The 26,544-nt window shown below is 45.6% G+C and overlaps 1 protein-coding gene and 1 pseudogene across 1 annotated transcript; both read right to left on the reverse strand.

Moving 5' to 3' along the window:
- Positions 1-7,056: 7,056 nt before the first annotated feature.
- LOC543195 (uncharacterized) lies at positions 7,057-8,501 on the reverse strand. The gene is made up of 2 exons (XM_044554450.1): positions 8,212-8,501; positions 7,057-8,015 (listed from the first exon to the last, which is right to left on the reverse strand). The coding sequence occupies exons 1-2, from the start codon at positions 8,433-8,435 to the stop codon at positions 7,196-7,198; spliced, it is 1,044 nt and encodes a 347-aa protein (XP_044410385.1). The 5' UTR covers positions 8,436-8,501; the 3' UTR covers positions 7,057-7,195.
- Positions 8,502-12,261: 3,760 nt separating this feature from the next.
- Positions 12,262-17,433, reverse strand: LOC123133096 (lipoxygenase 2.2, chloroplastic-like; annotated as a pseudogene).
- Between the last annotated feature and the right edge of the window lie 9,111 nt (positions 17,434-26,544).

Here is a 26,544-nt window from a genome sequence, read left to right on the forward strand (position 1 = left end):
TCCCGTGGCCACCATCACATGGGCCACGCAAGCGGTATCGATCCGACATTTGCGCGTGTGCAATGCATGTGCACAGATGGCAGATGGATCAGACATCAACTTGCCCTTTATCTATATGTATGTCTACTTGCTTCAAAGCCAACTAGCTACTACTTGCATGATTTCATTGGAAGAAGAACTGTTTAAGCCCACTACGGTACAAGCTTCATTGTTTGACCGCCTGGATGCGCGCCACATGCTCCTGTTGTTTATTATTTGTGCTTTTTCCGTGCATCTAGCTGCCCCTAAAAAGAAAAGATCAGTTGAATGAACACTTAGTGATGCAAGGAGTGACTTTTGATGCTTAACCACATAGTGAGTTGTGTTGATGCTAGACATGCATTATCGTACAGTAAGTAATGTCACTGACAACAAAGAGAAGATGTGTTGGGTGATGAGTTAAAGTGTGTCAAGGTTAGAGGGCTTGTCTGGTGAGGTGTATCATTGACCGTCATAGTGTGAGTGAAGAAAAGATGACGGGTGGCTATCTATGTTTTTGGTCAAAAATATGCAGGCCAACATGAAGATGAACAAGCGACAACTCAGTTGAGTTTTTGCATGAGGCTATGTGTTTCTGCATATAGCATGCTAATATGTGGATGTGTGGGCCGGCAGTCCAGGAGAACCTGTACTTTCATCTGACGACTCGACAAGCCATGAATCTCCAACTGAAAGAAGAACATAGAGAGTACAAGAAGACGAGTCAAGGGACTGTTAGCAAGTAATCTTAACATAGTGTTATATTTGGTTATTTTTTGTCGTGCCATGTTTCGGCAAGCTGACATGGAGTCCCAGATGAGTTCTTGTGCAAGCTAGTTGGTCCTAGCCAGTAGTGTCCCTTGTAGCATGCATCATGGTTCACTACAATTTAGCACTTATTATCCATGTAGGATTAGTAGTCTCAAGAAGTTGGGTTCTTGCGTACTACTCCCTCCGTAAACTAATATAAGAGCGTTTAGAATACTAAAATAGTGATCTAAACGCTCTTATATTAGTTTACAGAGGGAGTAGTTAGTTGAGTCCTAGTATGTGTATATTAGGTATTTGTAGTTTGGACATATCCGTTGTAAGTTGCAACGCCAGAAAATGAAAGAAATAAATTAAGAAAAAGAGGGGCATTACGCATTCACTCGGCTAAAGTTTTGCATGTGTTTGTATAATTCAGATATGCATGATTCCTCGATGAAATCCGAAGGGCTCTGCAGGCTTACCCGCTACTCGCTCGTTCTGCAGCTCCTGTATTGAAGCATGGCCACACCAACTCATAAGTACAGGACGACCCGTTCGGTGGATTATGTGCCGCAAATTGGGCACATCTTTTAGTTTTCATAAAGGGACAACGATGGTGGCGTTCCGATTGCGCATGTCCCTCTCGTCGGCATGACAGCTTTCGTACGTGCCATCCACGCCTTCCAAGGGGAGATGGTGCTGGAGTATGCCATCGACAGCCTGCTCTGGCACGACATCCTTACCTAGCGGTGGCATGATTTCACATCGGCATATTCGGAAAAGGCTAATTAGTGGCGCACTTATTTTGGCCATTAATGGCGCACTATAGGTGTGCCACTATTATCACGCCACTAGTAACAGATACTAATGGCGCACATTTGGTGTGTCATTACTATCACAGATAGTAATGGCGCACCTATAGTGCGTCATTAGTATGCGTAGAAGTGCGTCATTACTATCTGACTTTGTAATGGCGCACCACATAGAAGTGCGTCATTACCACATAGAAGTGCGTCATTACTACATAGAAGTGTGCCATTATTAACAATTTTTTTTCAAATATTTTTTTAGAATTTTTTTTAGAATTTTTTTTAGAATTTTTTTTCGTTTTTTTCTTAATCTCGGGTCACTATGGCTTAATCTCAAGTAAAATCGCACTAAGTGGTCAAACTTTCCAAAAGGTCACCCATCCTCATACTACTCCATCCCAAGCACGCTTAACTTCGCAGTTCTATCCAACCCCAGCACCACCTCACTTAAAAGGCACTTGTTGATATATCTATTATATCAATCATATTATACCTTGTTGATGTTTAGGACTTTGTTCATGTTCATGAGTATGTGAAATTTTAAAAATTATTTCAAACTTCCCGGTCATATTACATATCATATTCTGAAAAAAAAAATCAAAACCAATTTTTTTTCTGTTACTAGTGGCGCACCTAGCAAATGGTGCGCCACTAGTAAGTTTGAATTTTTTTCCATCCCCCCCCCAGATCTTAAAAGCCCCGTATTTTTTATTCTGTTAGGTTTTTGGGGATTCTGAAAATCTTGTACCAGGTTCCCCCTGTTCAATTCGGATGTAACTTTTTGAGTAGGTGATTTTTCATATAAAAAACTTTTTAATCCGAGTTCGTATGCAAAAGTTATGCCCATTTTACAAATTTCAGAGAGATTTTGCAAATAAAGTCGAAATTCATATTTGTAAATTTTCGCAACAAGTAGACCACATATCACATGAGAAACTTATTTTCTTTAATTTTTTGACATTTCCATTATTTTCTTTTATTTTTTTAAACTGAAAAGACGGTACACGGGGGGTGGGGGTGCATTCGGTGGAATTTTTGGTCAATGTTAGTAATGGCGCACCATGGGTGTGGTGCGCCATTACTAGTTAAACTAGTAATGACGCACAATCCCTAAGTGCGCCATTACTAGTTTTGAAAAAAACAATTGTTAGTAGTGACGCACCGAGGTTGTGGTGCGCCATTACTAGTTTTGAAAAAAAAATAAAAAAATTGTTAGTAGTGGCGCACCGTGGATGTGGTGCGCCATTAGTATTTGGAGTTTAATGGCGTACCTATATGTGGTACGCCATTATTGTCCATATCAGCTATAGCCGTTTTTCTAGTAGTGATTTGTATGCCGAGCACCCGACATAAGACAGTCGGCTAGCGTCCGTATGCCCACAGACCATAGGCCGAGTGTCACACCAGGCAAAGCTATTGCCAAGGTGAGTTCGACTTCCACCGGGTGATTTGCACAGTGTCCTAGTATGGTCTTCCTGTAGTGATACCTACATGAACCACAGCAGGACCGCCACAGCCAACTACACCAAACCCACAACGGTGAGTTATCTCTGGCCATATCGATCGGAACTAAGCCCATCAACCACCACAACAACTGCTGCCAGGGACTAGAACAGGTAGTATAAAAATTATAAAAATTAGTACATAGTAAATATTTAAGGTGTATACACCAAATAATCCTCATTGCTCTACGATGCCAATGAAAAGAAAATACTGATTAATTTGATGTTGGTTTTACGACTATTAAGATGAACGATAATTTCTATAGATGGGTGAATCACACGAGTGCACGCGATGCACTCCTCCTCTGCTAGGGACACACTGCGGCAGATGCATGTGAATGGTTGCATCACATATCAACTTGCTATTTATGTGTATATATAAGCACTTGCTTCCAAATTAAGTAGGTACTAGCTTGATTAGATTAGCAGAATTGCGCTGACAATTAGAGCGATGTGTCGGGCTTCCTTGTTTGATGGCTTGCATGTGGGACACTTGCTGCTCTTGTTTGTCTTTTGTGCAGTAGATACATGTGCACAGCTGAACCATATCAAGTTGCTTTTGTGTTACATATCTAATGCTACAAACTCAACTTGATTACATTATATTGTCCTGGAGGAGGCGCATCTAAAACATGCTACTGTTACCCCAGAGAGAGAGAGAGAGAGAGAGAGAGAGAGAGAGAGAGAGACGCAACGGCTAGCGAGAGGTATTCATATGTCATTTATACAAACGGAGATTTTCCCCTTACTTAACTTTATTAAGTCTTGACAATGATTTTTCCTTGGGTCTAGCCTCCCCTAGATGGCTTGAAAGCACACGTTAAATAGCCACTAACTTCAATCAAGTGAAGCTCATCACCGTCTAGAATTTCGTGTGTTAATTACCACGCGGATAGAAGTGTTCATACGTATTGCGTACAAATAAATCATGGTTACAAAGAAGTTAATACCCCCGGCCCCCGGGCTACTTCTCCTTCCATGTTCCATTCCTACCAACAAGTTAATAGCACTATCTATGCTGGTCCGTGGTTGCAGGCTCCTTCTCCTTCCATGGGTCGCTCATGGTGTCCCGTTAATGCAATGGGTTGTCTTGAAAGTGTTGTACCTCTTCGAGTGTTGAAGGTACATATAGACATAGACAACCCAAAAAATAAATAGAGGTAGAGACATACACATGGACAAACAAACTCGAGAATTTTGGACCATCCACGCGACCCCCATGTCGCCCTCCCATAGACAATGCAAAAGGTCTATCTGTAGTTTGTCGAATCGCAATTTTGATCTCCTTGGGTTTATTTCTTTATCCTCACATAGGCATAGCATTGGTCTTGTATGACTTTGCTCTTTGCCGGCAGTTTCTTTTGCATGTTTGGTGTTAGTTGTGAGCATCTTTGCTAAGTAGAAGCCGGGTATGTACTCATTGTGTTTCTATCCCTTCGATGTTTCATTATGAGTCAATAAAATTCACACTTTGTAGGGAAAAAGACAACTCAAAAAAATAACGGTAGGACATTGGATGTACGTGCAGCAGGCTCCAACGATACGGAGTACTCCCTCTGGATGGATCGGGTTACAAGGATAATTTCGAGTTTATCTTAATTTCTGAGTCAAACCATTGAAAACGACAAAAAGTTTGGCAACGCCACCAAACGACACATGGTAACAACTACTGCTTCTTTTTTCCCAACAAAAGGGAAAGGGAAAGGGATCGACGGGAAACCAAAAAATAACGAAATGATGCAAATTTGACAATAACCTTCCAACAGGGAACTGAGAAAGATCGATCACCTAATTAGTGAGATCGTCCATGGGAATCCACCAGGAACCAATACCATGTACTCGCGGGGGTCGCCCATCTTGGGTTGTCAGATGGCCATGGAGATGGTGCCCGGCCCCGGCGTCCTCTTCCGCTTCCCTTCTTATTCCCGCCCGGCATGCTCAGTTGGCATTGCCAGGACCCCAAATCCTCCTCCTGTTGCCTCCTCTTGCTGCTGCTGCTGCTTCGTCTTCCCCATCTTCTTGGCATCCCCCAAGACGCCGACGATTCCAGCGGTTGGGTGGCACTGACTCATGCAAGATTCGAAAATATATGGGTAGTGGATATAAGCAATGCACTGCTGATAGCAGCTAGCCATGAGGCTGTCCACCACTTGCATGAGTGACCACGCGAGAGGTAATGGATGCGACGTGCATGTGCAGTGCACCAGCTTGTTGTTTGTTGTTTGTCCTTTTACTGTATTGCCCACTCCTAGAAGCACTCACTAAATAGCCACTTGCGTCAACCAAGGCTAGCAGTTTGTGTATTAGTTAGCACGGGAGTAAAAGTGTACTTACATAGTATTGTAGAAACAAATCAGGGCTACAAAGAAACTAACAACACCGAACGGCTTTGGATTTTGTATACACCATTGATGGAGCTATATATTTTTGACAGAAGTTGAATTATATTGACTCAAAATGAAGCATCAAGAAGATACAAAATGATTTTTTTTCCGACGAGCAGCGCTAGGCCTAGGACTAAACAACACAATGCAACAGCGCTGCTACTAATGCGCTTCATGTTGGAACCCATGCCCATGGCGAGCTACGCAGCTTGGCTAGCTGCTGAAGAACTAATTAGCTCAGGACTAATGGATTAACAAGACCCAGGACTAATGGATTGACAAGACGGACGCCACACATTTATAAAGAAGCTGGTGAAGTTAGGGATAGGTTTCTCCGATGAATCTGATCCATCTAGCTAGCTTCCTTCCGGCAACCACATGCACACCACGCGAGAGCTATATCGGTCCAACATTTGTGGATGAATCTGTTAGGGACACACTGGCGCAGATGCATGTGCATAGTTGCATCATATATCAACTTGTGAATATATTTCCACTTGCTTCCAAATTAACGGGGTGGCAACTAATGTGAGATGTGTCGAATCAGCACATACGTGTTTCTTGATTGACCCCCAATTGCTCCCCTTGTTTGTTGTTTGTGCACTAGATGCATGTGCAGTGGTTGATCATATCAACTTGCTTTTATGTATACATATCCACTGGCTTCAAGCGCAACTAGGTGCGTGCAGGCCAACATGTGGTGGATATACCGTTCAATTTGTTACTTTAGTTTTTGATAGTAGATAAAAATTAATGGTAGCGGATGAAGCACCGGTCGCATCGCCTTCAAACCCCACTCGAAACCATGTTTCTTCCTCGGAGATGGTCCGGCTTCTTAGTTGTGTACGCCTTAATTTGTGCAAATCCTTCTCCATGGATCTGATCCATCTTAGCTAACTAGCTGTGTGTGGTGTGTAGCGGCCAGTGTAGCTGGATGGATGGGATGAAGAGACTGGGACACACGCATATATAAAGAGGCCGGTGAAGCTAGGTAAAGGGTGCTCCATGAATCTGATCCCGTGGCCACCAGCACATGGGCCACGGAAGAGGTATCGAACCGACATCTGCGCGTGTGCAATGCATGTGCACAGATGGATCAGACATCAACTTGCTCTTTATGTATATGTATGTCTACTTGCTTCAAAGCCAACTAGCTACTAGGTGCAAGATTTGATTAGAAGAACTGTTTAAGCCCACTACGGTACAAGCTTCATTGTTTGACCGCCTGGATGCACGCCACTTGCTACCCTTGTTTATTGTTTGTGCTTTTACCATGGATATGATCTAGCTTCCCCTAAAAGCAAAAGCTCGGTTACCTGGACACATAGTGATGCAAGGAGTGACTATTGATGCTTAAGCATATAGCGAGTTGTCTTGATGCTAGACATGTAGTGTCGTTGGGTAATTTATGCCACTGACAACAAAGACAAGATGTTGTTCAGTAATTTAAAGTGTGTCAAGGTTTGAGGGCTTCTCCGATGGGTTGTATCATCGACAGTGAGTATGGGATGACTAACGCGTTACCGTACAAATAAACCCACCAATTGCTGGATCGACATTCGACGGTGGCTGAGCAAGAAGAAGCACGGCATGTATAGCATTCTGCAACTCCATTGTAAATAAAGGTGTAGGTAACAGAACTAAAGCAAACAGATGGACTGTGAGGGATTCACTGCACGGCACATTATTTGTTTGGAAAGGAAACGCGCTAGTATAAGCTCACTACGAACGACTACTTCGCCGGCGGGACTACGCCGTACTTCTTGTTCTCTCGCTCCTTCTTGATTGGGAGAGCATCTTTGTCATCGCAACTGCGAATGCAAGCATACCAGTCGAAATCCGGATCTCTAGTAACCTCCCTTTGGCAACAGGCATAGCATGATTGCACGTACACAGTCGACGAACATGCTCCTACAGCAACCTCATGCCGCGCAGCCGCCAGGACATTGAGCGCTCCTGTTCTTGTTCCTTCATTGTCCTTCTCTTGCACCCTCTTCCCACATCGCCAGACGCATGGCGTTACACTACAGTCGCGGAACCAGTCGCAGTGGGGTCTCCCCACCACCGTCGGCCCATCAACAGCTCCTCCTCTTGCTTCTTCTCCTTCTGCTACCCCGTGGACCCTCAGATGTGGGCACATATACTGGCAGTGCCTATACCCGGGGGAGCCTTCATCATAGTGTTTGCGGCAATACTCATCGCAGTTGCCCCGTGACAGTGCACCTGCAGCAGCCTCATGCTGCACCACCACCATTGGGACATCAACCACTCCTCCTCTTGCTTCTTCTCCTCCGGTTCCTCCAAGGGCCGCCAGCCATGCGGCGTCCGGCATATTCTCAGCGTAGCAATCATTGACGCATTGGTTGTAGTTCAATTCTGGATGTTCGCGGCAAGCGTCGTAGCACCAGACTGGGTCGCTCAAACGGACGGTGGCGTCCCCTTGCTTTGTCTTCTCTTCTTCCTCCCGTCCAACGCGTTTCGTCGGCATCTCCAGGAGACCAGCTGGCCCTCCAACTCCACCACCTCCTCTTGCTTCTTCTTGTCCTGTCACCCTGTGGGCCGCCAAATGCCAATTACTTGTAACAAGTATAACCGAAACAAAGCAAACTAATTGATCGTGGCGATGCATGAACAGATTCAGCCAGCCTCACACGCACGCTCACAGCAAGACTGGTATTATCTTTTGGAAAGGAAACGAGCTAGCTAAGCTAAGCTCACAACAAACAAATGCAGAGCAGTACTACCTACCTCCCGTACAAGCACTCATTGTAGCACGGTCCGAAGTCCGACTGCGACCGGCCTTTGCACAAGGCGGAGCAGTAGGCTGCATCCCCATGCTCTTCAGCCAAGTCCCCGGCTCTCGCACGACCTTCACTGCCCGCCGCGTCGACGACGAGCAGGGCTATGCCCAGGACTACACACCACACAGCAACGCCAGGGCTGCTGCGCTTCTTGTTGGAACACATACCCATGGCTAGCTGGTTGGTGTTGAACTAATTTGCTACGGCTCACAAGCCTACCCAAGATGGATGGATTGAGTAGATGGGCACACGAATATATAGATAGGCCGGTGAGGGCAGCTAGCTAGGCTGGGATGACCAACCGATCTGATCCGAACGGGCATCTGCGTGCGTGCAATGCATGTGCATAGCTGCAGGAATCACACATCCACTTGCTTGAAAATCAGCTACGTACAGTACAACTTGCTAGATCATTAGATTAAAGAAATGTTTGCGTGCAGGGGCAATTGATGCGGCGTGTAGATCGATCAGCACGTATGAGCGTCCTTGTTTGACCGCCTGCATGTTGCAGATGCCACCTGCGCGGTTGCGCCCCGTGTTTCTTAGTGCACTGGATGCGTTTGTATATCTGTATTTGTTAGTGTAGAGGATGTGTTTGTATAGCTGGATAAGGCTGTCCGACATGCGAGCATCATAACTAGTATCTATCATGCACGTCAACTAAACAATTTTCAATTTTGATGAGGTGACATAGAATTAAATATAAAAAAGCGAAGGTTGAGTATCATATTGTGACACCATGTCATAATAAATATTGTAGTACTATATATGTCTTGCGTGGCAATAAATAAGGTCATTTTAGATATTAATCTATACAAACTTATGATACTACCCAGCCTAAGATCATTTTGCTTTTATGTACGCCAACAAAGTAGCCCGACCAATTGGGCGTGCAGCCTCTTTAATTGTCTATATGCTATATGATTTTCTAAAAGAGAAAAAGACACTGGCCGAATCCCTAGAGGAGGTTTAACCAAGGACCACTTTGAATTAACAAAGCCATCAACTGGCCAAAACTATAAGGGAAACACAATACAGAGAAAATAAAAGCAAAGCGGAAAAAACAGATAAAAGGAGTTAAACACAACAACCCAAACGCAACAACAACAATGAGAAAAACCACATGGCACTGTTGCCAAGGCCAACATTGCGCCAACACCAACTAACAAACTTAGGTGTCGGGAGGAGGGCACCACCATGCAAGCATCAAGCGGCCGACTACATCCAAAGGGCCAAAAACGCGAGCAACACACAATCTGCCTCCGTTGCCGCAAAAGCCATCACCTTTTCACCCACACTCGATGTGTGCAATGTGGTTCCCACGAGAACCCATATCAAGGTGGCCAAGCTGACAATGGACACGCAATAGGAGCACACCCATAGTCATGGATGACCAACCATATGAGCACTGTCTCCTGTAGCAGCAATACAGAGCATCAAACGAGAGTTGTCGAATGATGGAGCATATCCACGAAGAATGCCGAAGAGGGCATCATCATGCATCGGTTGATGATAGCACCGAGAAACGAGCAGGTGTAGCCGATACACCAAGCCATCTCGTACAGACGTCCATGAGCCTTCGCATATGATTACAACCACACTGACATCCTAATTGTGAGGATTGGAGGTTCTATGTCAAGCTCTAATTGATCAACTAGGACCAACTAGAACTAGAACTAGAGAACTAAAGGAGCCTCAAAAACTTGTGTGTTCAAATGTGCCAAATCCTCTGGTATATATAGGTTGAAGGGACGGGACAGGAGGCGCCACAAGGGGAAGGAATTCATCACCCTTTGGCCGGCGCAATCCCTTTCTAATTCGGCATCCCCTTTCCGCTTCCATGGGGAGAAGGGGGCGCAATCCCTTTCTGCCCCAAGTAGCCGAAGTATCCTACCACCACTTGGCCTTTTAAGGCTCATTGATATTAAATTAAATATCAAAGCCTCCTAAAATTAATAGAGCCTTTTTATTAATTTAACATCACCAAAAACATTTTTCACCTATATACTCGGAGTATTATTTATCAAAAATACCTGGTGTTGCCCGATAAACTCCTAAACCCTTCAGGTGACCCCGGAAAGCTTCCGGTTCCTCTCGAAAACTATTATGAATATTACCGAAACTATTTCACAAATATATTCTCATTATTCCCATCCTACTAACACTTACCAGATCATGATTACCTTAAGTTTCTAACACTATAGGTATGGTAAACATTAACATGAACAAAACTCTTTCGTTGGATGACAGATAGCAGAACTGTAGACATTCGTATCAATCCCTATGATACCAGGAATGACATTCGCACTAGTGGAGAGAAGTCTATCTATGGCGTGCCAAAAACAGCCTTGCTGACGTAGACACACGGCGCCACTAATATGGCTCCATTACTAAAATGTAGTGGTGGCGTTGGAGGACACATCAGCATCATCCTACATCTTGTTGGCGTAGCACCAGTCCAGCGCTAGCACTAAGTTCATCATAACTCTAGCGTGTCTGCTCGTCCAACACCAGCAAATGGTTTTTTTGTAATAAAATAATTTTACTCATCAGCACTAGCTACTTACTTAAGAGATACTACTGAACACAATATACTCATGAACACTACGTACTTACTTAATAGATAATCATTACATAAGAGGCTCATGAACTCAACAAGTTGATATTAAACTTCACAGAAGTTCACTCAATAAGTACTCTAGTTACTCGATCATCATCAACTATTAAGATGAACTAGCTTGCTACTTAAAAACTAATCTTCATCAAGGAGTATGCCCAGCTGGATAAGCTTCTTTCTATCCGCCTCTCCTTCTCTTTTGAAATGATCTATGTCCATATTCAGGTTAATCCTCTCAGCCTTGAGGCATCTCCTCTCCTCCTTCGGTTTATCCCGATCTTCGACGAGCTTATCCCTCTCGTCCTAAACTAATTAGTCTCCTGAACGTGCCGAACAACATCCTTACGTAGCTCTTTAATCTCCCCCTTTATATCGTAATTTGCCCCTTGCATGCTCTTAATGACATAATCAAAAGTGTTTAAGAATTCATTATTGGCCATGTCCACATCACGCACCAACTCCTAAAACACAAATTAACACTCCATGTTATAACAATTGATTTCCAACAATATTATCTCAAAGCATAACAAATAAGTTTGGGTCAATTCAATATGATCGTTCTTCTAGTGTCATAACACTTGAGCCAGTCTTAGAGGCAAGACTAGGAACCTGATTTCATTGTTTATCATTTCACATGTGCATATGAGTTTTCCACTGAATCACATATTCCAGGATCATTACAGTTATAACATAGAATATAAAATCTTAATTAAGAACATGAAAATATAATAATACAATTTTATTGCCTTTAGGGCATATATTTCCGACATAAACGCCGCTGGTTCGTAAGACCCACGTGACTGTCAGTACTGAGGCTTTTAGCATGGCGCTCTCGTACTTGGATGAAAGAGTTTAAGAACAGTTGTACGAGCCGACGTATCAAAATCATAGGGGGTGCCAAGGGAAGATTGGCGGCCCTGATGTAGGCTTTATTTTTTTCCACAAGATATGCGGCAATTATTTCAAAAAAGGATGTTTCAAATATTTTCACACAGATTCCACATTAAAAAAAGTGACTTCAGTTATTTCACAATGGCAGACTTCTATCGTTTCGAAATAGAGATTTCAATTATTTCACTAGAGTTTGATTCCAAATGATTCATATTTCACAAAAGTAATTTCAATTATTTTCAAAAAAGAATAAATTTGAGTTATTGCAAAACGATGATTTCAATTGTTTCATTATTTACAATAAAAAGATAAATTTTGAGCTAGATAAAATATGACTGAAACTATGAAATGAAAATGAGGTGGAAATGTATTCAACATTGGTCTTATTCTGACGGTCATGTCGCACAAATTTAAGTTGTGGTAGTCGAAGAGAAAGTCATTTTTACTTTATTACATTTAACAGCATGAAACAGATAATATATATTCTCCTCAAATGGAGATGCTGGTTGGAACGCCCATTCCCATCACTGTTTTGGCACCCATAGGATCACCATCCGATGGCCTTAGCTGCACATACGGCACCATGCCAGGACCATACCGGTTTTTCCGCTCGGGGTCCATGTTCCACTTGTTGACCTGCACCCCGATCCTCAACATCCTCTCCCTGAATTCGTCCTCGAACGCCTTGTTGATCTTGCCATTCTGTTGCCACGCCGGCTCTTGGTACATGGCCAAGTACTCCTCACCCGATGAGTGCGATGAGAGGAGGTCCAGTATCGCCATCACCATGGCACTCTGATACTGGGAAGGGAATGCATCTAGCAGCACCTTGTCCGGCGCCTCCATGAACACGCGCATGCCATCGGGGCCCATATCTGATGGCATGTTTATGCGGGCAATGGAGGGGCGGTTTGGGACGTACCCACCAAATGGGTACTGACTGAAGTTCACGGCGGCGTGATGCGCCGACGCCACCCACATGATGGTGGATAGGGTTTGGACCAAGCTCTCGTTGCAGTCGAGGTGCGGCCACCATAGCTCATCCTGCTTGTCCGCATGGCCTTTGGTGCGCACCTCCTTCCACCAAGCCTGGAGCTCCACGTCGTCGGTGATGTCCGCCGCGCATGGGTAGTAGTATGCCACGTAGTCGGACGCCCACTGCTTGATGGCATCCCAGACCAGCAGGCCATCATTGGCGTATGGGTAATCCTCTATTGCCAGCTCCAGCTTGCCATCCTCTCCTCTGACCGCCATGCCCCTCCGGATGAGGTCCTCTGGCAGCGCCTCCTTATCGAACCGCCACTGCTCGGCGTAGGCCGCCGAGCTGATCTCCATGGAGTACTTCCCCGGTGAGAAGGTGCTCTCGATGATCCCATCGGCGTTGATGAGCAACTTGCGTGCCTGTGCATTGATCTCCATGGTGAAGCGGAACGATGGGTGGAGCAGCCGGTAGATGGGGTGCATCTGGCTCAGCTGCCTGTTCGCGGCGATGATGTACGGCTCGACACAGCAGTGTGTCCTCAGCCAGTGGCTGACAAGCTGATGGTAGCCAGTGTCGAGACACAGGACATGGGCCTTGGCGAGTTGCCACTGCCAGGACCCGGTGATGCTGGCTTCGTGTCCTGACGCCGGCATGAAGACCTCACGCCACTCTGGCATGTTCGCAGACTTGGGTCTCGTCAGCTCGATGGCGATCGGCCGGAGCGTGCCATCGCCAGCCAGGAAGAAGAGCGCACGTGCCCCGTACAAGGTCGTGCCCTCGAGCTGGCGCACTTTGTTGACAAATGGAAGGTACAAGTCGTGGTAGTCCAGCATGAACAGTTTCTTCTTAGCCATGGCCTGCATGCATCAATTATTACTACGATATGCTCTTCAACCATATCTTTGGACTTTGGTGATATATTGCTAATACGATCTCACCTCCTCAGCTGTCATGACACCGTTGATCTGCTCTTGAATCAACTCTTTAGTTATCAAGGAGTCCGCCGGGCCGTAGATTTTCTCGTCCAGCTTGCTCACCAGAGGCAACTCCTGCATACATAGCTTTACTCATGCATGGCACCATATGCATCTATCTATATGTACTACTCTAGATGATATCGGATTGGTTCATATAATATATCATTTGATGAGATTTGGTTGTATACAGATGGGACATAAATATGCAAATTTATAGTATGCATGCGAACTCAAACTGAAAAAGACACATAATGAGTTCGACTACTAAAATAATTATTGGATACGGTGACATAATTGAATGGAAAGCCTTTTATCATGAGGAGGTTTTTCAGGCATTTTTGAAAGTTGAGATGGCATGTTTGTTTGGGTGTTGACGGAAATACATAGGTGGAGATCATCCACTTAGAGAAGAAAGTGTTGTTCCAATTTTTTTAAGTATCGGCGGGCGACTCGGGACGGCTCAGCCGCCGCCGCCACCTAGTCCCTCCAGCGCCCTTCACCCCCTCTGGCGCTGCCGATGGTCCGCGCCGGGCAAAGCCCGTGCGTGCCACGGCGGCGGCGAAGGGTCTCTCCTCCCGTTCCCAGACCCATGGCGGCGCAGGCGTCCGGGTCCGCAGGGTGCGGCCCTCCCGTCGGTGTGGTAGATCCCGAAGGCGGCGGTCTCGTGGCGGTGCACAGGTGGCCAGATCCAAGGGTGTGGGTCTCGGGGCAGCGTGCGGGCTCCATGCGGCGGCGGGATCGGTCAACGGCGGGCTTGGGCAATGGTGTTAGCTGCGTGGTGCCGGATCTCATCGCTCGTGGCAGGTCTCGCCACTCCAGCCTTCATGGAGGAACCTGGACCAGGGGCGGCGACCCCTTAGGCATGGCGATGGCGCCTCGGCTGGCGACATTCGCGGGGAGGTGGATGGACGGCGTCTTTACCTCGTGGGCGGTGAGTCGCCGGTGGATCTCCCCCGCGATGCAGGCTCTCTCCCATTGCAGTTGGTGGCTTACGATCGCGTTCGTCGGCCTCGGTGCGTTCACAGGGGCTGGTAGAGGTGACATCGGACCGAAGAAAACTCTTGATGACTCGTTCATCCCGATGGTGGCGATGACCAGGGTCGCCGTTCTCCTCTTTGCAGGCGCCGTCGAGGTCCGTGCCCTCCACCCCGACCCCATGCCAGGGTGAAAACCTTAAATCTCCTTAGATTGGGCAGCAGCAGCACTGCGTGTTTCGTACCCTTCTTGGAGGCGCCGCCTGGGGCGTTTGGGTGCTCGGTTTGAGGAACTGCAGGCGGAGGGGATGGGACCAGTGGCAACAGGTGGTGTTTCGCTTCGGAGGAGCGGCGTGGCATCTGGCACGTCGACAACGGCGGGCCTCAGCCGCATGGAGCAGTGGGGTCTTGCTAGTGGGCGTGTGATGATGGTCGAGCGCAGGATGGTGACATTGTCTGGCGTCATGGTGGCGTCGACGACTGCTAGACCGGGCAAGGTAGATGCAGCAGTTCAACACTGAAGATGGATAGGTGGCACGTGGCTGTGGCGGCCTCATACTCGGCAGGCGTCCTGGTTGAGTAGTGCGCCGGATTGGTGGGTGCCCCATACCCGGCAGGCGTCCTGGTTGGGAACTCAGGTCTTAGATGTTAGGTTTGGCTGCGAGGTCTGTTTGGTATTAGGACCAGACTATCAACATCCCTACATCAACTGAATAGAAGTAGCGACAGATGTTGCCTAGACGGTGGCTTTAATCGTACTATTGTATGACTTTGTAAGGTCTTGTGTGAATAATTAATAAAGTGGTTACATGCATCATTTAGATGCAGAGGCCGGGGGTCCTCCTCATTTTCTAAAAAAAATCCACTTATAGAATACGGTGATGATCCATCAGATATATAATTCGATGGTGCAGTGAAGGCTAGAAACAAGGTACCTACCCTAACTAGTTGGATGCTCAGTGGGTTCACCCCGGCACGGGTTTCACACGCGAACTCCTCGTCTCTGAACCAAGCAAACTTGTCCCCTACATTTGTACGTATGTCGTGTGAGTAGATTCACATATCTTTTTTGGACTGCGTGAGCACAAATGAGTAAGAGTGGTTGCTAAAACACGTAGCAGCACTCAATCTGTACGTACTATTTCAAACTTGAAGACTCCGCGTATCCCCTCCAGAAACTCTGCCCCTTCCTTCTCAAAGAGAAGAACCGCCTCCTTCTCAAGAAATTCGGCGATACATTTGAACTTTCCACAATCTGGCTGCACTGGCTGGTTCCTGAACTCATCATCGTACATCGCGTTGATGGCCACCAAGTTGGGGAAACTCTGGCTACTATGTTTTGATGACTTCATAATCCTGCATATCCCATGGAGCACTGACATGAACAACTTTGTGTTGAATGCTGCCTCCTTGCGCTCCGTGAAATTCTTGTCCTCAGGAACAAAAAAGGATACCCCGTTGGGTGGTCTCGTCTCCGACAAAGGATCTGCACACAAGATTTATTCATTCATCTACTGATATTATATAGTGAAGCGGTTGCGACTTGGAGAGGTAGTAATAATACTGTACATTTCCAGCAGTGAGGACGTCCCGTGCGGCAGCGTCGTGGGTAGGGGTGCTCCTTGCCGCCGAGTACAGGCCGATTGGTGCTTTTGTCTTGGCAGGGGTCCCCAAGGTCGTTGTACACGTCGTAGTCGTAGATGCGATCGTATGCCTTGCGTTCGCCGTAGTCGGTGCCACGAAGGGCCACCAACTCGCTCTCGCGCAGCCTCTCCACGCCCTTGGGAGTCTGCGACGGGAGGTACGAGTGCTGCACCGCGGCACCCGCATGTAAATGGTAAGCTAAGGGCTCGCCGCACGTATCTGCTTCCTACTTAGTAGTGTGTGTTTATAAAGTAAATCCAGTCACGGCGAAGTGTAATGAACACCAACCGACCTTGAGAGGGAAGAAACTACGCTTTTCAGGGCTGTAGTGTGAGGGGTTAATCCAGGAGTTGCAGTGGAATAATGCAACGGCGGACGACCCAATGTTCTCCGTGTAGTGTTAGTTCATCACTTGCACGGCGCCGATGGGGCCGAATGATGCCGGTACCATGAAGCTAGCATCGTACATGTGCCAGCCCTTCTCCAGGCTCCTTGAGTACTGGACTTTGCCGGAGACTACATCCCACTCTTGTCCTGTTTCTGCATAGATATAGCCCAGACTTGTTTAAATTTGACCAACTCTATAAAAACACACCAATATCTACAAAGACAATGAGAGAGAGAGAGAGAGAGAGAGAGAGAGAGAGAGAGAGAGAGAGAGAGAGAGAGCATGCAATAGAAGAGAGAGGGGAGGTTTCTCACTTGGATCCAATTCGGAGCTAACGAGCTCGAGGTACAACTAATTTTTGGTAAAGAAATTGTGGAACCCATCTATCACCCGATCAAGCATATCGTCTTTTAACCAGAAATTTTCCATGTTTACCGTCACAGTGGCCCTGAGCTCGACGGTCTAGTTAAGGTCAAAGTGGAGGTCAGGGCGGGCAACCGTGCTGGTGGCCGGCCCATTGGCTTCGGATAAGTTGGTGCTGGTGGCGGCGGTGGTGGTAGTGCTGGTGGTGCTGCTGCCTACTTTTGAGGTGCGGCGAGTACTGCCCGATCGCCGATGAGCCTCTGGCACCAGCACCACCCGCCGGGCAAACGGAGCACCATGTGCACCTACGAGAGGCCTTGTTGTCGTTTGCATGATAACCATGCATACTTTCTACTCCCTCCTTTCCTAAGTATTTGTCTTTCTTGAGATTTCAACAAACGACTACATACGGAACAAAATGAGTGAATCTACACTGTAAAATATGTCTATATACATCAATATGTGGTATTGCATTTGAATCTCTAAAAAGACAAATATTTAGGAATGGAGGGAGTAGTGTGCAAGGGAATGGAAAGGAAGGGATGTTGTATTTATAGAGATGGAACAAGCGTGATGTTTGTATGTATGTATGTATGTAGCAGGGGAGCACATGTATAGATTTCCTTAAATAAATAGATACAAAAATTCTGGGCCCCGGACGTCGAGAACATTTCTATGGACGGTAGTAGTAGTATCTTGCATTATTGTGTGCGCATGCAAAATGTCGTGTGGTGTGTGTCTCGGATCGATAAGATATGTGAGTGCATAAACGTCCAGTGTTGTTCTTTTGGCTGGGTTCCAGCGTCGATGCAGACCTAACAGCTGGAGGCATGCATTTCCGCAAAAAAAAAAAAAAATTAACAGCTGTAGGCATGCAGCCCTTGGCATCCCCACAACGATAAGGGAATGCATGTATGCTTCCAAATATTTTGAAGTGCTTGAGCATATCTAGCAGTTCTTTGATAACAATTCCCTATTATGGCCCCCTCAGAAAATTATTGAGATTTGTAGGTATGATGTTGTCCCAGATCCCCAATAAACGCATAACCAATACCAAATTTAACATATGGGTCTCACTTTTCAATGAGATATCTTTCCCCGCCGCTACCATGCGGTCTTTCCCCATCGGCAGGCTGTGAGAGACCGATGGCCTGGAGGTGAAGTCGGCGCACGAGTCGCGCAGCGACAAGGTGAGCTTGACGCCGATGAATGGGGCTAGTTCGTCAGAATAAATGAGAGGAAGATACACATACGGTTTCAACACAAGTTGAGTTATTTGAAACAAGTTGAATTATATGATCACAGTTATCATAGAAGATAGAGGAAAGCGAGAGCTTTTCTGGAGGCTATCAAACGTATTGGATTATTTTTTCCAAATTGAACTGTGACATTTCATTTTGGCAACGAACCAAAATGTGAAAGAATAATACTTGACCGTTCAAATTCGAAAAAAAAATCTACTCCCTCCGTTTCTAAACATAAGTCTTTTACAGATTTCAATATAGACTACATACGAATGTATATGGACATATTTTAGAATGTAGATTCATTGACTTTGCTCCGTACATAGTCCATATTGGAACCTCTAAAAAGACATATATTTAGGAACAGAGGGAGTGCAAGATAATCTACATTTTTGTGCTCTATGCATTTCCTATTTGATGACTCATAGCGAGCTTTGCGAACAGCGTGTAGCTCAGATGATTATGTTGCTTGTGGTCGAACCAGCGCAGCAGGATTAAATTAAGTCCAAGACTTGAGATTGGTACTGGCATTTTTTTGGATTTATTTTAACTTTCGGGCCATGTTCACTTAGTGGGACGGGACATTCCAGTCAACTATGAATGTGCGTGTGATAGCTTCATCAATCTCAATATATTATGCCGGCTCAGTATCTTAAAGGTTCTTAAAAATAATGTGTGCATGTGTTCGTTCATAGGGGTGAGTGTATGTATAAGTATGTGGACAGCTACCTTTATAGAGCGTTAAATAGAAGACACATGAGGATCTTTTTTAGTAGCATGTCAATTGTTTGGTTACGTGTATCTTTTGACCGATCAATCTCGACTCCAGCACACAGAAGATTCCTTCGTTAGGTTTACTTGTCTTCGGTTCTCCGTTAGCCTATGTCGTATAATGTATAGCACATTAGATATTTGATTTGATGAAAGACAAGATTTTTTATTTATTTTCTGAGGTCAGCAAGCGGTGGCCATTTGTGGTCTGTACATTTAAAAAAAATAGATATAAAAGATCATGAAGTACAAAGCACCTCAAGCATAATAATAATTACATCCAAATTTCTAGACCACAAAACGGTAACTACCACCGCCTTAACGAGCCATTGTCGCCGCTTCCCTACGGAGCCGGTTTGGCCTTGTCAATGACGACCAGGAAGTCTTCGTGTACACGTCCCTAAGAACTAGCGCCATGGATACGCAGTCGTCGTCATTGAACCCTTGAGTAGATATCGAAGCAAATGACACAAAAACTCATGGCCATGAACACATGATGAGAAAACCTAACCTCGCCGCCCCCAAAGAGACAAAAATAATCTATGTTGGAGCTCCGTCGGCTACATCCAGATGGACGAAGTCGAGGTGAACCATGGAAAACTCGAAGAAGTTCCGCTCTCCGCCCAAGCGCCACACTTGTGAGGACTAAAAAACTGTAACATATACTACTAGCCCGAGCGAATGCATCAACATTCCCCTCCCTGCCACCAGCCGCTAATATAGTACGCGGAGGGGAGGCGAATCCACGGACGCACCATTGATGCTTTGAGGGGAGTGTTTTCCCTAACCGCCAAAGGGTAGGGGAGAAAACCAGCGATTGGGGCTGGATCGGGTGTTAACACGTCTATACGAGTAACAGATCAAAAGGATTGGTCCCTCATGTAGAGGATGGTTCACACTACTATTGAAATTGCATTTATCTTGTTGTACTTTTCACAGTTCGTTATGTACACTAAGCTTACATTATAATAAAAAAAATCAACATTTGGTTGTCATTATGTTTTTCTTTTCTTATTTCTATATTGTCTTCTATCTTTTCTTGCAATTTTCCAGTGCATTATTGGATGTTTGTCTGCTTTCCTCGATACCTAGTTTTCTTTCTCCTTTTTTGTGTTAAAATAGATTTTTCCCTTTAGTTCCTTTCAAGTCTAAACAGCTCGAGCCTGGAGTACACGGAAGAATGTTTCACTTTCTGCCTGTTGTACGTAGTTGACAAATATTTGGACAAACCGACCTCCTGCCCTACAATGAAAACAGCCTTGCCTCTCCCCCACTGCTAAGGGAATGCAGTGTTTCAAACATCTCGGATTAACTTATATTTATTAAGGGCCGGTCCTGAGAATTCAGGGGCCCGGGGCAAAACTCTAACTTGGGGCCTTTAATGTAGACATCAAAATCATGGTTAACATATGCATAGGTGAAATATTACCAATAAACACAAAAAATGCAGAGGCCGGGGTACACTCCCTTTTCGAAAAACAACACTAAAAATGCAAAATTAAATAAGTATACATGTATATATTACCATGAAATTTTCTCCTAAATGGGACGCAATACGCAACCCGAAAACCTCATAGACAATAGTTCTGCAGCATCAAAACCTTGATATTGATCATTAAGTTGAACAACCAAGTATGTATAGAATTCGACACAATTTAATGGTTGATCTTGCTTCATTAGACATTGTCCTATACTCTATCGTGGAACACAACTACGTAAACTCTTCGTCTTCATTCAGATTTAGTAGGCGTTCTATCCACCACCACATTTTTTTCATGTACTGATTTTGGTAATTTTCAAATGTCCACTGTCGCATATACTTTGCCTCCATGTCCACTGTCGTTCCTTTTGCTGCTGCTGCCAACGGTGATACCATCACGTCCACCGCGTACACGGTTGACGAGGGAGCAGGCCTCCGAAACCCCGCCTCTCTAAATCCTTTGTGGGAGAGGGGCAATTAGTTTTTTGGAGAGTGTCTCCTACGCGATTGCTTGCAACCATTCGTCTGTGTTCTCTACTTCCGTGTCACCTTCTTCATCACCATATCCACCACCAACGAAGTTGACCATCTCGCCGCCAAGAAACTTGAATCCAAAATGAAGGCTGCCTAAAAGATCGTTGCCGCCGCGGCGGCTTCTGTCTAGCCTACTGGAAGATATAACACGTTATTTATCCCTCGCCTAATTATTTCTGTCATAGCAGTATTAGGTATGTGCGTGTAGTACGTGCTTATCTAGACCGTAATCAAAATATGTGATCAATTCTGTCAATGCCATGCTTATGATTTATTCACGGATTAAATTAATCAAAATATTGCTAATATACTCGGCAAGAAAAAAAAAACATATACGTGGCACCAGCAAAGAAAAGGTGAAGAGACTGAGAAAGAGCAAACATGTCTGGGCGTCTTGTAAAGTTGTAATATCATCTCGTTTGATGCCCGCAAGAAAAAATCTCGTTTGAAAAAGTTATTTGCAGCGGCCTGGGCCTGATCTCCCAAAATGCAACACATGGCGCACAGAAATGCTAGATGCAGCATGTGGTCTCGCCGGCGCGTGGGCTGAAATGGAAACAGTATATCGCTCAAAACGGGAATAAAGTAGTGCATACTGTCCATGATGAAAAATGGCTTTTGGCACGATACAGGGTCGATGCAGACCCAGCACTTGGACGCACGCATATATGGCCCAGGTTGTACGACGTACTCCCTCCTTACCTGGCATGCAGCCCTCGGCATCCCCACTGCGAAAGGGAATGCACGCATAGTTCCAAACATTTTAAATTGCATCAACATCTATAACAGTGCCTCGATAACATCTATAACAGTGCCTCGATAACAATGGAGGCGCCGGCGTGTCGACGGTGATGACAGCGTAGACTACGGCCATGGTGGTGGTGGGGAGCATTGGCGACCATGCGATAACATGGCATGTATTAGAGAAAGAATTAGGAGAAGCCACAACTCCCTCCATATTGAGGGAGTTGTCTTGTTTTATTGGGGCGTGCTAATAAAATATTGGGGATTGGGGATCCATCGGAGCAAATTTCTTGGCATAACTCCCCCAATATCTAGGTTTACCGGGGGTTCAGGATCCGTTGAAGATGCTCCTTTTACTTGTATCGCCTCAATTTTTGTTTCATATATCTGTGTCATTATAAAGATACACATCATAGAACAAAGCCTCTGCTTAGGGTATCACCATCAGCGCCTAACATCGTCGAATGACCTGGTCAGCTGGTGCGAGACATCTAGCTACCGCAATGGGCTAGAAAGTAGGGCGCAAGCATGACCCAGAAACAGATATGTGCTGAGCTCGAGCAAAGTGGAAGGCGAAGGTGCTGCCATGGCAGATCTATGACCCACGAAAAACAGGGGACTAGCCATGGAGTAGCTGCAACTACCAGCTCGCACGCGCTCCCCCGGCGTGGTGGTTCACGGTGGAGATCCAACAGAAACTACACGATGTTCCAGGGACCCCCCCTCCCCCTCCCGCGGTGTGGGAAGCCGATAGCTATGAGGTGAACTCTACGTTCGAGTCGTGCCTGCTGGGGGAGCGGTATGAGTCCTTGTCGTCCCCCACCCCCCTTCTCTGAAGTAGTTGTATATAATAGGTTGTTGTGTGATCACATGGTTATTTCAAACCAAGAAACTAAACACAACCTATTGGAGTGGCTCTTAAATTTAAACAAGACACACATCATAACATGTAGAGTTATTTGGTCTAAATCAATAAGAGCAAGAAATTCCCTTTTTGACAAAGGGAATATATTAATATCGTAAAGATATCAATTACACTCAGCCTCTGCACCAACAAAATGCCAGCTAGACATTAAGGATGCACACATCCTTATAAAAAAAGCCCCGCCACAGTGGTTAATCACTCACAACAACAACACACAAACCATCACCAAAGACAACACCCGGACAATATACGAGGTTCTCCAAATGTGACGCCTCCAACAAGGGAACAATGCAACACCGTCGTCGCCCGATAAATTGATCTTGGGTTTTTACCATGAAGATAGTCCGAGTTCTCAAAACAACACCTTCAACATGGCCATTGCCAAGTACAACTAGCGAAGCTCGGACTTTGGGCTTTCACCCTGAGAAGCAACAGCCGGTACTCAAGGAGTACCACCAAAATGAAGTCCTCCAGTGTTTCCGCCCCCACTTGCCAAGGCCGCTATTGCAAGTCAGGAAATAGTAGGCTCACATGATCATGTGTTAAAGATGAACCGTAACACCGCCCCGCATGACATGCTTGAACATTAGCATGAGGCAACTTCATCGCATCCAAGATACCTCTCCGTCCCATCTTCATGTCCTCCAATATCAGCAACCATGACATTCCCCTTCTCTATCCTTACCACGCAAATCATGAGGAAGACATGTCCCGCGGTATAGACATAGAGCGGAGCTTCGCGCCGCGCCCTCTTGAAGCCGACGGATAGATGTATGAATGCACACTCAACCGGAACCCCTCCGATCCAGAAATCCAGGGCTATTTCACCAATCCAATTAGATCTCGCACGGAAAATTCCGGAACTCACTAGTGCCCAGATCGATGAATTGACCCGAAAAGAACACTAGGGCCAAGCCACCGCCGCGCTGCCGATGCAAAGTTGCGCCACCGCGCCGCCATCGCAGTACCTCGCTAGCGCCGCCATCGCAGTACCTCACTAGCGCCGCCCATGCGACCACCTCGGCAGCACCACCACCAGCACCAGGGGCCGGCGCCCCGGCTCCCATGTTCCGCCGCCTAAGCCGCATCGTCCAGGGCCGTCGTGCAAGAGGTCTCAACACGAGAAGGCATCCCCACGCAAGAGGTCTTAACGCGAGAAGGCATCCCCGCCCCCACCGTCGGCCAAGCAGGCTTTGCCTCCCGGCGTCCTCTGGCGGCGGCGGGGAGAGGATGGAGAAGACGGGGGCGGCGGCGGCTAGGGTTCCCGCCCCCGAGAGCAAGATATACCTGCAGTCCCAACACAAGTAGAGTTATTTGTAACAAGGTACTTGTCAAGTGCTATGTACGCTCACAATTATCATAGATGATGGCACGACAAGGAAAGCTATAGCAGAGAGCAAGATCTTTTGTGGAGGCTATTAAATGTATTGAATTTTGATTCAAATTGTAGTGTGAGATTTCGTTTTAGCAACGAACTAAAATGTCAAAGAATAATCATTGACTGTACAAAATCACTAGTAGAAAAACACCAATTAGTCCCGGTTCGTAAGGGCCTTTAGTCCCGGTTCATGAACCGGGACTAATGGGTCGTTACAGATACCTCCACCCATTAGTCCCGGTTCAAACACGAACCGGGACAGATGTGCCTCCACGTGGCCGGTCCGTTGAGCCCAGTCAGGGGGGCCTTTGGTCCCGGTTGGTGGCACCAATCGGGACCAAAAGTCCATGTTTACAAAAGTGGCTGCTTTAGGGGTTTTGGGGGTTATTTTTAGGTTGTTATTAGCTAGCTAATAGAGAGAAGTGTCCTCTCTTATATCTCCGTCCTTAGTTTATCAACGCTGCTGCTATGTTCATTTCACCTGCTGATATAACATGCTCATGCATGCTCGCATCATACATCATCATATATATAATAACAAGTCCTACTAATCATGCATCATCATACAACTTCTACTCGTTATTAATAATAAGTCATACGATCATCATCCTCATAGTCATCGAACCCAACCCTACGTAATAGTTCTTAGCACATGATCATCAGTATCAGGTAGGACCTAAACACCCTTAAGGTAAAATAGCATAAAACAATATAGACCCTGACTCTCCATTATGAAGAATGGCGATCATCCTGTCTCCAATTCTTGCCCTTCGCTGCTTTTTGCTTCCAAGAAGCTCCTTACGACTGTCCATACATTTTTTCCATTCTTTGATTGTTATGTCTCCACTTCTTTTAGAAACCCGGTATGGACAGTTGAGATTCGTAGGACGACCTGGTTGTATGTTCAAAACATGAAGGCTACCATGCGTATACATCAGATGAGGCACACAATCATTCGGGACTATCTGTTGAAAAACATAGTAATAACTTCGTAGTTAGCAATGATGTACTAGTTTTAGAAGTGTGTAAAAAGATGCACGGATGTTGTAATAGTAAAAAATAATCTTACCAGGGTATCTCCATGGTAGTTACCGTAGTTCAACACGTGCACTAGTGGCACGTATTGACCATAATGTTGAGGAGTTTGATTCTCAAGATCAGTACAAAATGCGACCAGATGATTTTTCTCCTGATAAGTTAATTCGGAGCCTTCGGTGTAGTAGGTTCTGTCTACCATCTTCCGCACATTCTTTGAAGAATGAAAATAAGCTGTCAATGGAGATAAGTTGTCAACTATTTGAAATAAACAATATAAATTACTTAATAACTATGTTAAGCTCACATGGAGGAAGAATTGGAGGTGTATCCACAAGGACCCAAATCGAAGGTCTCTCTTGCTCGATTGTAGGATCACCAAGATCCATGGTGACAAGCATACCCTCATCAAGACCATACATCTTGCAAAGTGCTTCCCAATTTTTGCAACCAAAATTGGTTACACTCTTAGCATTGTACAACTTTACTTGAAAATCCACACCATGATGGGTACTTAGGATAATTTTTTTGGTTTTGAAACTTTCATGGTCTTCAAAACCCATCCTCTCCAAGACATAGCGTCTTGCAAAGCATGGGATAAGCTAGTCGAATTGAAAAAGATGAAAAATATTGTCATGATTAAAATAGTTGAAGTCATGATTAATTATGAAAAAAAAACTATTATCGTCGGTTGCGTACCGTATGAACATCGAAGGTCTCCTCGAGCTTAATGTTGAAGCGACGATCTTCGTCCAGCTCAATGAACCTGTCGCAGATACCTCGGTCGTCGTGACACCAGTCGCACTCCCCTGGGCGGTTTTCGTCGTCCGAGTACGACATTTCCGGCCTATGTTCATAATTCAAATATTAAACTAGATTATTAATCACGGGTTGACTATCGGTGATGTACGTAGCTCCTCCTTTCATTCCCGAGTGCATTATTACACCAAATTGTCTAGCACACGGGAATGAAGGAGAACTTATCCAATATGAGCATTCAATAAGCAAAACCAAATCATAAAATAAGCAAAACCAAATCATAAAATAAAGTAGTATTCAAATTAGCATGCATTCAATAATTATAAGCAAAAGTACATCATCTCTTGGTGTTCGTACATCGTCGAATATTATCACTAATATAGCATCACTAATACAACTAGAATCGTAGCGCCCGACGGGTATCAACGCGGGCGGTGGACACCCAAAGATAAGGAACCATCACATGATCATAGCTCCAGTGAGATCCCTGAAGAACCTGCCAGGTATTGTCGAACCTGCCCTCCAATGCAACCATGTAGCGATGGACGTGCTCGTCCTCCTCGCTGACACGGTG

The sequence above is a fragment of the Triticum aestivum genome, chromosome 6B (assembly GCF_018294505.1).
Source record: "Triticum aestivum cultivar Chinese Spring chromosome 6B, IWGSC CS RefSeq v2.1, whole genome shotgun sequence".
Classification (NCBI taxonomy): Eukaryota; Viridiplantae; Streptophyta; class Magnoliopsida; order Poales; family Poaceae; genus Triticum; species Triticum aestivum.

Excerpts from the sequence above, each read along its gene's own strand:
- LOC543195 (XM_044554450.1), bottom strand. The coding sequence starts at position 8,435 with ATGGGTATGTGTTCCAACAAGAAGCGCAGCAGCCCTGGCGTTGCTGTG. Across the intron at positions 8,016-8,211 it reads AATGAGTGCTTGTACGGGAG|GGTGACAGGACAAGAAGAAG; the intron begins GTAGGTAGTACT and ends GGCGGCCCACAG.